We start from the raw sequence: 14739 nt of genomic DNA, 5'->3' as shown, positions 1-14739 counted from the left end.
TACAACCTGAACATGTTTTATTAATATATTAACGTATATTAAGTTTGCCACGAAACGTATATTAAGTTTCACTATAGCTATCATACAAAATCAAAATCAAGTTCTTGTAAGGAAAATTTTGCATTGCGAGGATTAATAGCAGTAAATGACATTGCACTATATTTTATTGTTGAGCTTCAATTCCTTCTGGATTTGGACACTGGAAAGTGAAAGAATCAACTGGAATTTTAAAGACGAAGAAGTGAAGGAAGACCTCCACTCCACTGAAGAAGAACATGGCTACACTTGGTACCTCGAATTGGCGCCAAATTGCGAAAAGTATAAACAACTGGAGCGCTGTTGTAAACTTGAATATAACCGTGTACGCGGTGTCCATCGTCCAACTGTTACCCCTACTTCTATAAAGCACCCTCACACCATCTAGGGGGTACAATTTAATGTCTCTGGTGTATTTATTTCTTGATTTATCGCGCATGTAGTGAATTTTAACAGTACCTTTATATGGGCAGTGAGAGGGCTTATCGTCCTATTTCATCCAATTTTAGTGTCAGTTGGAGTGCTTAGGGAACTTGCTTGCGTCAAATTAAGTAATCAAATTAAAGACGGACTGACAGACAGACAGTTACTTTGTTTTTAACTCGCCTCATCATCCTGATCATTTATATATGTGGGACTGACAGACGGACGCAAGAAAACTAGAAGTGGACGCAACTTTTAAACACCTACTACTAACATATGCAACAATGCAAGCCTGACGAACACAAAACATAAAATGAAGAGAATAACGAAGGGACGCTAGCGCGTAACTGGACGAGAACGAGTCGTGTTATGGTCATCAAACCTGAAAGACGTACTATTTTAGCATCATCTAAAATATTTTATAATAAACCATTGTTAAACTGAAATTACCAATTTCAAATAAACCTAATTTAATAATTTCAAATAAACCTAAATTAATAATTTAAAATAAACCTATGTAATTTAATTATAAACCTACATATATACATAATATATATCTAACTCGATCATATTTACGGGGCATCTCGACAGGATAAAATCTATGTCTTGCGAACTGTATTGCCGTGCCTATTGCCTGTGGAGACTCCACATTGCTTATATCTTACAATATATCGCAAACTAAATCGTATGCCATATATCGTAAGCTATAAGCTGTCACTTCAGCAGTTTGACAGCGCAGTTTTCATTTCTATGAAAATTTCGAAGATGCAACATATCCCATTTGCACATATGCCGGCATTTTCATTTCGGTAATATGAAAATTAGAAGGGCGAGTATTAAGACGGTTGTGTTATATTATAAAAATAAAGTACATTTTCAAAATAATATTTTTTCAAAAAATTAATATTTAGTTTAATATTGTTAATTTACAGAAAAATTATGCAAATTGGGTTGGGAATAAGCGAAATCTTAAATTTAATAAACTTATACTAGCAAAAATCAAAATATCATTGCTCATTTTAAATTTATTATTTTAATTGGTATATAAAAAGTATGCCACAATTATGACATAGTAGTCAAAAAATATGAATTCTTATTTTTCCCAGAAATACATTTGTAAAAAAAGGATCTTTTTCTTATTATCTTATTTTTCCCAGAAATACATTTGTAAAAAAGGATCTTCATCCTTTTTTTATTTTCCACATAAAAGATTTAAACAGTTCAAGGGTTCAAAACATGCGCTACATCAGCTCAAACCTACCTACCCTACGCCTTTGCGCAAATGATTATCTTATGATAACAAATGCCCACATACAGATTTGGCAATGGCAATAGCAATAGATTTGACAGTTCGCAAGACATAGATTTTATCCTGTCGAGATGCCCCGTTATGTGATACAAACAACCGTTCAGTAAACAAAACGAATATAGTGTTGGAATGGTGAGATTCTTTTTTTTTGAAATTTGACGAAATGGCGGCGGTATGAACAAAAAGTATCGAATTTGGCTCTTTGTTTGATAGTTTTTCGTACAAAAAATAGGAAGATTAAAAAAAATAAATAAAAGCTTCCATAACGCGATAGTAATGATGTTAAAAATGTTATATCCAAATTGGCATATTTTATATTTTGGAATAATTTGAAGTTCGATTTAAAAATTTGAGAGAATGTTTATTATAGAGTATACTATCCGTTAATGCAGCAAAAAAAAATGAATTTCTCGAAAATTTCACACTGAGACGATGAAGACTTTTTTGACTACCCAATATTATACTCTGTAGCAACTTGTTAGAACTTATAATTATTTAAATTTTTCAAACAAAATCAAATATACGACGGTATAGCGTTTAAATTTGATTCAATGAGATCAGCTATTGTCATCAAATGAAATTACTTAATGGACCATCCAATACATATACCATAAATGCTCTGGGTGAGGAGACAACATGAAATCAATAAGATCGCTTCGGCGTTTAAAAATATCCATTGAATGATCTATTGCTGCACAACAACAAAACACACGCAAAACAAAATATACCACACCAAAACCCATCTGCTAGCTATCATACATATACAATATATATACGTGTGTGCTCTTGCATACATACATACATATGTATTTCGGTGTAAGATTTTTGAAGATTTTGGAAGAGCGAAAGAATTCCCCTATAGTAATAATAGAGATTTTAATAAATGTACCTACAAAGCGTAATCACCTGACTGTTTTTATATACATATGTATCTTTGGAGTAAATGATAAAACACGACTATAACCGCGTAAGCGTTGTCTACCCCAGTAAGAAGAAATAATGCAACAGAGAGCAAACTTTAACTTCAGTTGCACCAAGGTATAATACCCTTCACAAGTGCCTTTTCTACAGCACTAAAGGGGTAAAAAGATCTTTATCTTGATTTTAATCGCTCAGTCTGTATGGCAGTTGTTTGCTATAGTGTAAGCCCGATCTGAACAAAATACATATTCGGAGATTATAGTTGCCATGGAAATAATCTATATCAAATTTTGTGAAGAGGATTTCTCAAATAAGAAAGTTTTCCATACAAGGACTGAAGTCTCACGGGTACATTCGATGCCATTGTGTATGTATGTATAACCGTTATTGAAGAATCTTGAAATTTGCAACAAGTAATACCATGTTCAGACCGAAAATTTAAAAGATTAGATTATATTTAAGCATTTCATAACCCAACAGTGTTCTCACTGCCGTTAGAAAAATCAAAAAACAGCTGTTATTGTCATTCAAGAATTCACATCGCTTAATATTTATCAAAAGAAAAGATTGTCATATAGTATTTTGAAATAAAAAGACGGCTTTTTTTAATATTTTCCATATAATAGAAATAATGGATGCATTTTTTCATTTGTTAAGTCGATTTTCAGATGAAATTAGATTCAATGCTTTAAAAAAAATTTGTTTGTTTACATTTTTTTTCCCTTTGTAGTGTCTAAATCAGCTGTGATAATGTAACAGATTTCCAGTGCTGACAAGTGGATTGCGCAAAATCAGAGTGGCGCAGAGAGATTTAGCATGGATCAGTTTCAAATCATTTCAATGAAGTAATTTGGAACTGTCATTTTTGTATGGCGAAATCTTGATAAATTTTTAAGATTAGTGGGATAATCCATTCAACAGCCGAAATCGTGTGATTAAGTGTCGGTCTGAACATGGTATAAGGATGAGCTCTCTCCCATTTTCAAAGTTCCATATAAAAATACCAGGATAATATTATGCATCAAATTGGCATTTTTAAGAACAACGCAACATAAACGCATTAAAATCTGTAGGATAGTCGAAAATCAGTATATACGATATAGGTGTTTGGGGAAGGTCTGGATTGACTTATTAATTATTATATATTGGACTTTTAATATATGACGAAACTACTTAAATCTTTTTTTATGATTTTATGATATATTAAAACAACTGACTCTTGATATTTCACTACTTAATAAGGTGAATTAAGCCTGTTAGTTCTCAATTAATAAATGTTTTTAATCATTTGTAATTGAAAAATTAATTATTCTATGCATCAAATAGCAAAACGTTTCATGAAATATGTTTAAATTTCGCATTTTCTTTGATTTTCATTTTTTTTTACTTTTTATTTGCGATCTAGAACGGCGGCAACAAATTCCTCCGTTCACATATATTTTTGGTATAATTTCAATCTGGCCGTTCCAGTCATTCCAATTGTAAAACGTCAAAACCTACCCAATCCAGTCAACTGTCAAAGTTCGGTAGGTGAGCGGTTCTCACATTTTCAGCGACAGGAGAGTTGGGGATCTCTTTATCTCTGGTACTCGTATTCTCGCAACACAGTGATGACGAGTTTGTAGATGGGCAAAATCGGACCACTGCCACACAAAAATTTATAGCGTACTAACGGGGCATCTCGACAGGCTAAAATTTATTGCATACTGTCAAATCTATTGCCATTGCCGTTGCCAAATCTGTATGTGGGCATTTACTATCATAACATAATCATTTGCGATGTAGCGCATGTTTTGAGCTCTTGAACTGTTTAAATTCTTATATGGTCAAAAAAATTTATGTGGAAAATAAAAAAAGAAGAAATATATTTCTTTCTACAAATGTGTTTTTGGAAAAAATAACAATTTAAATTTTCAGACTACTACATAATAATTGTAGCATAAATTTTATATACCAATTAAAATAATAAATTTAATATGAGCAATGATATTTTGATTTATGCTTGTATAACTTTATTAAATTTAAGACTTCGCTCATTCGCCAATCAACTTTGTAAAATTTTTCCGCAAATTAACAATATTAAACTAAACATTAATTTTTTGGAAAAATGTATTAAGTTATTTTGAAAATACTTTATTTTTATAATTTAACACAACCGTCTTAATGCTCGCCCTTCTAAATTTAATATTACCGAAATGAAAGTACAGCCGTCGGTATATGTGTAAATAGGATATGTTGCCTCTTCGAAATTTTCATAGAAATGAAAACTGATCTGTGAAACTGCTAAAGTGACAGTTCATTGCTTTCAATATATGGCATACTAATTAGTATTCCGACGATATTGACATAGTTCAGCGAATTAAAAGACAGCGGCTCCGCTGGCTAGGTCATGTTGTCCGGATGGACGAAAACACTCCAGCTCTGAAAGTATTCGACGCAGTACCCGCCGGGGGAAACAGGGGAAGAGGAAGACCTCCACTCCGTTCGAAGGACCAAGTGGAGAAGGACCTGGCTACGCTTGAAATATCCAATTGGAGCCACGTAGCGAAAAGAAGAAACGACTGGCGCGCTGTTGTTAACTCGGCTATAATCGCGTAAGCGGTGTCTACGCCAATTAAGAGAAGAATTAGTATTCCATATATTGTATTCCATAAACAATATGGAATCTCCACAGCCAACGCGTACAGCAATACAGTCAGTATACCATAAATTTTTCCTGTCGAGTTGCTCCGTTACACCAAGTTTCTACGATTCTTGATTATTGTTTTCAATATTACTGTTATAGCCCTCTGCTGTCTGGGTTAAAACTTAATTCAAATTTTATTTATATAATTTGTTTTACAAATTCTATTTATATATTGCTTACACTGCTAAATAGTAACTGAATTGCTGTTTATATAAAAATAGTTAAAAAGATTTGTTTTAAAAATGATTATCATATCACGTATAGCGTGGATGAAAACCATTTTTAATTGCAACCACAGCTAAGTTTGCTTACAACTTATTTTTGACATATTACCTACTCTAAATGACAATCTACGGATATATGAATTCCAATAGGTTAAAAGTAAAGAATTTTCAGTTGGTACAACAATAAAATTGTGTTATAGTGGGATTTACTTTAAACCGTTTTATTCCGTTTATAAGAAATTTCCTGCTGTAATTGTGACTTTGTTAATATTATTTACATATATGAATACCCAATCTCGTAATATTGTGCAACAAATAGAACTATTTTAAATGCATGCAATCTTGTCACAACGCGCTTCACGTTTCAGCAAATAAGAATTGAACAAATTTTGTAAAGTCTGAAATGTCTACCCACGACGGATCTTATAGCGAGGAGGCATACTGTTCTGTGCCCAGTACTGTTGGTGTAGAGATGACGTCGCAATTGTTAGCGCAACGTATGAACCAGGCAGCAGCTCAACCACAAACACTTTTAATGGGACCTCCATATATGTCACCCGCATCACAAACACAGCAACAACAACATCAATTCCAACACTACAATGAATATTATTACAATTTATACTCCTCACAACCTGGGCAACCGGAAACTTATTCAGTCCTTCCAGTTGGTCATGGAAACTTCTTAAAAGTTTATCACTGCCAAGAAAATGCAGCCAATGCAGCATTAGCCAACGAAGCCAATGCTTTATATCACGGACAGTCCCCACAGCAGGGTCCCCAATCGCAATATCAACAGCAGGCTCCACCTTCGCAATATCAGCAGCCTCAACCAGCGTTCCATATACATCAATCGCAGGCACAGCCCCCAACTCCTCAATACTTTAATAGCTATGAGCTTTTCTCAAGCAATACCTTGATGCCAACACCAGACAACCAGCCTACTTTGAATCGACCTGATATTAAAACTGGAACTTTACAAGTGACGCAACACACACCCATATTTATGGTGAATAATCATGAAGAACCTATTTGCCAACAAAGTGCTAATACCGCATCCGCCAATATGATAATAAACAATCTTGTACATAATTGGTCACCGAAAGTAACTGGTGCACCCATTCAACAACTTCCAATGCAATCACAAAATGCATTGAATTCAGAGACATATAACACTGCCATTGAGCAAGAAATAACAAGTATTGGAAGTGATCAAATTATGTCCAACAATCCTGATGTAGTTGAAGAGTCAATACAATTTTCGATTTCTTCAACCGCTATTCAATCGCAATCAACGCCAGTATCGGGAACTGTTCCAGAGACAGACACTTTGGATAATGATAATCAGTGCAATTCCAAAGAAGCTCTCACACCAACATCAACTATTTCCGTTTCAATGTCACCAACTAATCTAATTGCTCCTGAGGTGAAGAAGCGAATTGTTGCCGAAGTAAAACCGATGCGAATGTCCTATTCAGATGTTCTAAGCAAAGTAAATAACCAATCTGATACAACACAGTTACACCACAATTATAGGCAAACACAAGCCGGAAGAAGCGGAAAAAACATAACTTCGGAACGGAAAGGAGGAGATATGAAGAGCAGTGTAGACAACGCTTCGGGAAATCTAGGGCTTACCCGAAGGCAAATAAGTTTTGAAGATGAAACAGGAGGGCGCTCAAATAAAAAATCTCCAACGCATGAAAACAAAGAAAATTTACAGCAATTTCAAAATGGTGTTGTATCTAAAAACACGAAGCGGATAAATCAAAGCAGCATTACTGTAAGCGCCAATTCGACATCGAACAATATCAGTAGCAATAATAATACTCAAAGCAAAGTTGGACAAAGGGGGAACCAAAAGATAAACATCTCAGAAGCCAACGTAAATCCTACTGGTTTTAATAAAAGCAACAACAACATGAATAAAAAACGCACCAATCATCGACGCAACGAAATCGAAACCAATAAAATCGAGATAAATAGCAACAAGAATCTAAAATCGAATTCTTTTAATGGTGACAAAGACTTCAATGGTTATTACAATGTTACGGCAAAAAACAATGAAAATGGAGAACGTGCTTCTAGGCCAAATAATAATGGTTTTGTTACCGGAACAAATCAATCTAATTCATCTACTGCAAATATAAGGAAATCAAACAAATCTTCATTCTATAACAATTCTAATACATCCCCCTTCAACGTAAATCAATCACGCACACGTTATGCCAATGCTAACTCGAATTCCTCCTATTCATATTCATCAAAACGCAGCCGAAACACAAACTCCTCGTATAACAACTCTTCGGCAGGGTCAACGAATAGAAACTATGAATTAGCGAAAAAATTTCTTTATACATGGCTGGAATATACTATAAAGATATTGACTTGGTTGTTCTATTTGATATATGATATTGTGGTGCTTGGGTGTAGTGTGGCATATGATCGTTTGGTGCACGCTGGTGAATGTTGCTTTCTGTATGCACAACAGTTACGAAAGGATTTTAAACAAAACTCCAATAAACCTAACATTTGGCTGAAAAGTTATTGGAGACGGTTTGATGCACGCTTTCAAAAGAACTCTCAATGGGCCTTCTGGCGAAGTTTCTGTCAAAAGAAACCACCTGAAATGACAAAGGAAAGTATGAAGAGTGGACGACTGCCACAGACAGGTGAGGAGGCCATGTATTCTCTACTTAATTGTAAAGGAAAAGATGCATATAGGTAAGTTTTAAGTGTAATTAGTTTGTTTGTTTTAATATTTCAATTGTTTGTAGCATACTGGGAGTACCGCCTGATTGTTCACAGGAACAGATACGTAAACACTACAAAAAAATTGCTGTTTTGGTACATCCGGATAAGAATAAACAAGCCGGCGCAGAAGAAGCTTTTAAAGTGCTTCAACGAGCATTTGAATTAATTGGAGAGCCTGTGAGAAATATATGAGAGTAGTGTATAAATAATTTAATTACGCTAATAATATATATTTTAGGAAAAACGTCTTGCCTATGACCAGAGTCTAGCTGAAGCTTTACACGCTGAAAAAGCATGGACTGAGCTGCACGATTTGTTATCACAATTACAAACAAAAATAACAGAGGCTGCCAATACGATAAGGTGCAAAGTGTTAATGAAATCAATTTTAATAAAAAAATATAAATAAATACATATTTTCAGGTGTAGCACTTGTGGCTTAAGACATCCCCGTCGAATAACGGAACGGCCACACTACGCTGCTAGAGAATGCGCTTCCTGCAAAATTCGACATTCTGCCAGAGAAGTAATATTTAGAAAACAAATTTGTATGTATATACCAATAACAATTTTTATTGTATACACCAATTAGGGAGATATTTGGGCAGAAACCAGCATGTTGGGGCTACGATGGAGATACCTGGCACTCATGGAGGGTAAAGTCTACGATATTACTGAATGGGCGAACTGTCAAAAAGGGGCTCTTTCGCATTTGGAACCTAATTCTCATATGGTACAATACCGCATTGTACGCGGTGCGCAACAGCAACAACAACAGCAGCAACAACCAACCACTAATTCACCGAATCACCAAACTCCGCAACAACCGTATTCTCAACAGCCAGGCCCGCATAACGATAGGAATGGCAGTGGAAAGTTCAAGCGTAATATTCCAACGAGGTAATTCGGAGTAAATCAATTATATGCTTTCATATATTTACTATTAAAATTCTAGTGAGGCATCATTACACGAGTTTCTTGATAGCTTGTATAGCGGCCAACATCCAAATCCGGGAAATTCGGCATCTTCTTACTCGAACGCATCACGTCGACGTACACGTCGCAATTGATTCAACATTGTTTGGATTAGTTGTAAGCTTTCCTATATTAATCTCTAAATGTTTCTCCTTCAAACGTACAACTTTTTATTATTTCATTTATTAGTTATATGGAACAAAAATATATTTTAACTGTAAATATGCATTATTGCATTATATGACCACAGAATAATTTTAATTAAACTCTGGTACGTGCATACATATTAACAAGTACCGTTGAAATGCATGTGGCAACGTCTCTACATAAATACATATGTATGTACATATTTTCATTTAGTTATAACCTATTATCTTAGAGTTGTCTATATTCTAGTTTTTTTTGTTTGTTTCGATGGCATCACAATTTCAAAGGATATATACATAAATTACATATTCAATGTGCACGTGCAATTTTATTTCTACAAAATATTATATCTAATATCTTCTACAAAAGAAGCAAAAACAAAACAAAAAAATATCAAAATTATTACAACGTAAAAACGAATCTAGCAAAAAAACAATTCTGGAATATAAAAATGTCACACATATGTAATTATCCTCGAAACACTCGTGACTGCAATATATGTAAGTATATGAATGTTATGTGCTATGTATTGGATTTAAGTGCATTTGATGTATAATCATTTTAAAAATCCAATAAACTAAATCAATAACATGCTATAAATGCACTGTTGTGATCATGCATGTGACTTTTTTTTTCGAATTATTAAATATGGATGAGGTTAATAGATTTAGTATACATGAAATGGCTTTGTCATGCATTGTGTGTTGCTTACAACTCTGAAATTGTTAGCACTAGTGAAGAGATATTTGGGTGAAATATCTGGAGTAAACATTTCTTTATTTTATTTGCAATCTATCTTAATAGCATTCAGCAAGATTGAAGAAACAATTTTATAAATCAAGGAATATTAATGATTATTTCATTAAAATCGATTTTTTAATATATATGTACATATATGTATATGTATATTTTAGTTCGTGTATATTTTTAATTTCTAAAAGCCAAATCTAGGCAATGATTTTAAGTCATCGAGTTTCTTGACTATCATCTAATAAACATACTGGATAGATCATTACTGAGATTACTAAGTTTAGTTTCTTCTTAGCTTCTTCTGTTACGTAGCGAATTTACGATCTTGTACATTTTCATTGACTGGTAGTGTTTAAGAATTTCTACATATGTATGTATATTTGAATTAAAAACAGTACCAGCTGTATACCATATATGTATGTATCTCATTGTATACTCGGTTGAATTGAAGTAGCAATGCAACTTCAGACCAACGCAACTATTTTTTGGTATTATGATTTTCAGTCGAAGTTTGATTGGTATTACCAAACTAAAAAAGGAATGATTGAAATTGTTTGCTAAGTAGCATTTACATTTTTTGCAAAGTGTTATCCTCATTACTTTTTAGCACTCCAGCAGATGTTGAATTTCTTCTTGTTGCATTGTAATTGATACTTTGATCTGGATGATTGCAAATTTGTTGAGTAAATGTACATACTTATGATTTATGAAGTTTTTGGCTTTGAATTATATTGTTCTGTTGTACAAGTTTTTGATATACATTACAGCTTTTATGATTCGCTGGCGAGTTTATGTTTTTAACGCATTAACGACTAGAATGATCAAGTACAGTTAAATAGTTTTGTACAATAAGTCTTTGTATATCCAAATTTTTGACAGCGATAACTATGACTACCAGCGCATTATTAATGTGTTACAAATCATATATTGTTTTGTTGTTATTATTGGGTTCAAGACTGAAACTCCAGAACACACCTGCTAATTGACTGCATAGCAGTCTATTTTCTTCTTCTTCTTTATTGGCGTAGACACCGCTTACGCGATTATAGCCGAGTTAACAACAGCGCGCTAGTCGTTTCTTCTTTTCGCTACGTGGCGCCAATTGGATATTCCAAGCGTAGCCAGGTCCTTCTCTACCTGGTCTTTCCAACAGTGGAGGTCTTCCTCTTCCTCTGCTTCCCCGGCGGGTACTGCGTCGAACACTTTCACAGCTGGAGTGTTTTTGTTCATTCGGACAACATGACCTACCAGCTTAACCGCTGTCTTTTAATTCGCTGAACTATGTCAATGTCGTCGTATATCTCATATAGCTCATCGTTCCATCGAATGCGATATTCGCCGTGGCCAATGCGCAAAGGACCATACATCTTTCGCAGAACTTTTCTTTTGAAAACTCGCAACGTCGACTCATCAGTTGTTGTCATCGTCCAAGCCTCTGCACCATATAGCATGACGGGAATTATGAGCGACTTATAGAGTTTGGCTTTTGTTCGTCGAGAGAGGACTTTACTTTTCAATTGCCTACTCAGTCCGAAGTAGCTCCTATTGTATAGAGCAATCCTGCGTTGGATTTCCAGGCTGACATTGTTGGTGGTGTTTACGCTAGTTCCAAGATAGACGAAATTATCTACGACTTCAAAGTTATAACTGTCAACAGTGACGTGAAAGCCAAGTCGCGAGTGCGACGACTGTTTGTTTGATGACAGGAGATATTTCGTCTTGCCCTCGTTCATTTGCTTTGTTTCCTTGTCCAGTCAGGAGAAAGCAGAACTAACGTCGCGGGTGTTGAGGCCGATGATATCAATGATTAGTTTTGCGGGGATACCAGATTCAGACATCGCGGCATAAAGGCAGCTCCTTTTCATGCTGTCGAAAGCAGCTTTGAAATCGGCGAAGAGGTGGTGTGCATCGATTCTTCTTTCACGGGTCTTTTCCAAAATATGGCGCATGGTGAATATCTGGTCGGTTGTTGATTTGCCAGGTCTGAAGCCACACTAATAAGCTCCAATCAGTTTGCTGACGGTGGGCTTAATCAATACGCTCGATACTTTATACGTGATGTTGAGGAGGCTTGGCCCCAATTGAACGTCTGCTCCATCGTCATCGATTGGGGAATCGGGTTCTCCTTCTCCTGGCGTTGTACTTTCACTGCCATTCAGCAGGCTGGAGAAGTTTTCCCTCCATAATTTTAGTATGCTCTGGGCATCGGTCACTAAATCACCTTTGGGGGTTCTACAAGAGTATGCTCCGGTCTGGAAACCTTCTGTAAGACGCCGCATTTTTTCGTAGAATTTTCGAGCATTACATTTGTCGGCCAGCTTTTCAAGCTCAACACACTTAGGCATTTTGGCCTTTCTAATATATTTTTCTGTCTGCACATGCGTCTCGCTTCCCTCTTCAAGCCTCGGTATCTATCGCATCCCGGACGTGTTGTGGTCGATCGTAACATTGCGAGGTAGGCAGTCTAATTTCACTCCTCTGCGACACGGCACTCCTCGTCGTACCAGCTGTTCTTTTGCATTCTCCGAAAATCAATGGTTTTGGTTGCAGCATAGCAGTCTATAGGCGCAGCATAAAGGCCCTTGGATCCATGTTTCCAAATAGGGATCACATCGCTGGGGCTAGGTGAGACTTTGTGACTGAGGAGAGGACTCAATAGACGGTGCAATCTTTGTTTATCTATCCAATCTAATCTGGGTTTAACAATAAACATTGGCAAAGGTTGCTTTGTTTGACGACTTCGAATATTAACAATATTCCTTACTTTATGCCCTATTATGTCTATCTCAGTTTTTATATCACTAACCTCAGTTGACTGGTGTAAATTTTTAATTACAACTCTATAAGCTCTTTTCTGTTTGAGCTGGTACATGTAAAAAATAATATTATTGGTTGTTTAAGAGATCGCCTCAGATCACTGATTTTCGCGAATTCTACTTTTAATTTTGAAATAAACTAGTCAGTCCGATTTTTTATAAATAAATACATCCATAAAAACATATCCTGTACTATGTCTACGATTGCGGCCGCAATTTTGGTCTAAAACCAAAATTTCAAAATGATTATTAATCTGTAGGAAATTTTTTTTCTTTTTTTTAGAAATTTTACAAAATGGCCCTTTTTCGATAGTTTTTCGTCGAAAAAAATAGGAAGATTTCAAATTTAAAATAATAAAAGCTTCCATAGCACCATTAGCTAATAATCGGAACTAGATATCTACAAAACTCTTCCTTTGAGAGTGGAAACCATTTTGAAAAACGCATTCTGAGAAAAACGTGTTTAAATGTTGGCAGTGGCATAGCTACAACTTCGGGCGCCCGGGGCCAAGGATGTTCTGCCGTCCCTCTTTATCTACCCACCTACAAGTTTCATAAGGTGGTTCAAACAAAAGTGAATTTTTACAAAATATCTTCTATATTAAGTATATAAAATTTAGGAACTAGAAGCCACTCAAATTAAGTTCCAAAGCTCTCACCATACGGTTTTTGAGGAAATTGATAGTAAATTTACAAGACATCTTATTAAAAAGCCATAGAAAAAAACCATTTTCGCCCTATATCTTGTACTTTTGACACAATTTGCAGGATTTTTTGCCTATTTTGCCTCCTATTTTAAGAAAGATATAAGACAAATTCAAAGACTGAAGAGTATTCATGTAAAAATTAATATTTTTCTTTGTTATTCTGATTATTACCCCTTCGACCCCCCCTAGCTACGCCACTGAAGATTGGAGTTGTTATGCTCTCCACTCTATTCCCTTTCTACAAGAAATACTGTCCTGAACGTATTAATTTGAATTTCGATTTCAAAATTTGAGAGAATACTTATTATAGTGTATACTATCCGATAATGCAACAACACAAATCGATTTTCAACATAAAGATCAGAATGACGACATGAGTTGAAATTCGTCCGTCCAAGATGTAACTTGAGCAAAAATTAAGATATCTTGCAACTTAGTACACATGTTACTTGGCAAGAAATACGAGACAGTTCGTAGATAGGACCACTACCACGCCCACAAACTCTAATTTGGCACAGGGAATCGCAGTAGCTAGGGGCATCTGTGGGCTAAAAATTTAATGAAGAATTTAATAGATTTAATGTACATATATCCTACACCATTAAAACAACAATAGCCAAATTCACTCAGGATAAATCTCGTAAGCACCCCTACCGATACTATAACAAATTGGAAAATAACCCCGCCCACTTCCCATATAATGGTACTGTTAAAAACTGTGAAAAGTGTGATAAATCAATAACTGAATACGACAGAGACATAAAATTTTACATCCGAATCGCTTTGAGAGGACTTTATGGGAGCCGGCGTAAAAATTGGACCAAGGGCGTGGCAGCGCCCACTTTTCGGTGAAATCACTTGTTTCGGGATTCGTTTTACAGATTTCGACTAAATTTGGTACATGACATTCTTCTCATAGTTTTATGTCACAGTGCGAAAACGAGCGAAATCGGATTACAACCACGCCTACTTCCTTATAGCAAAATTTTAA

The 14739-nt window shown here is 35.2% G+C and overlaps 1 protein-coding gene across 1 annotated transcript; it reads left to right on the top strand.

Annotated features, from left to right (window-relative positions):
• Window positions 1–5750: 5750 nt before the first annotated feature.
• Window positions 5751–10095, top strand: LOC120774368 (dnaJ homolog dnj-5). Its single transcript, XM_040103966.1, has 6 exons — window positions 5751–8323; window positions 8377–8530; window positions 8592–8716; window positions 8777–8879; window positions 8946–9253; window positions 9309–10095. Exons 1-6 carry the CDS (start codon window positions 6003–6005, stop codon window positions 9421–9423), a joined length of 3126 nt encoding a protein of 1041 aa, XP_039959900.1. The 5' UTR covers window positions 5751–6002; the 3' UTR covers window positions 9424–10095.
• The last annotated feature ends 4644 nt before the right edge of the window (window positions 10096–14739 follow it).

The sequence above is a fragment of the Bactrocera tryoni genome, chromosome 1 (assembly GCF_016617805.1).
Source record: "Bactrocera tryoni isolate S06 chromosome 1, CSIRO_BtryS06_freeze2, whole genome shotgun sequence".
NCBI lineage: Eukaryota > Metazoa > Arthropoda > Insecta > Diptera > Tephritidae > Bactrocera > Bactrocera tryoni.
The sequence above is the reverse complement of the archived record's forward strand: the minus strand, read 5'-3'. Positions and strand labels throughout refer to the sequence as shown.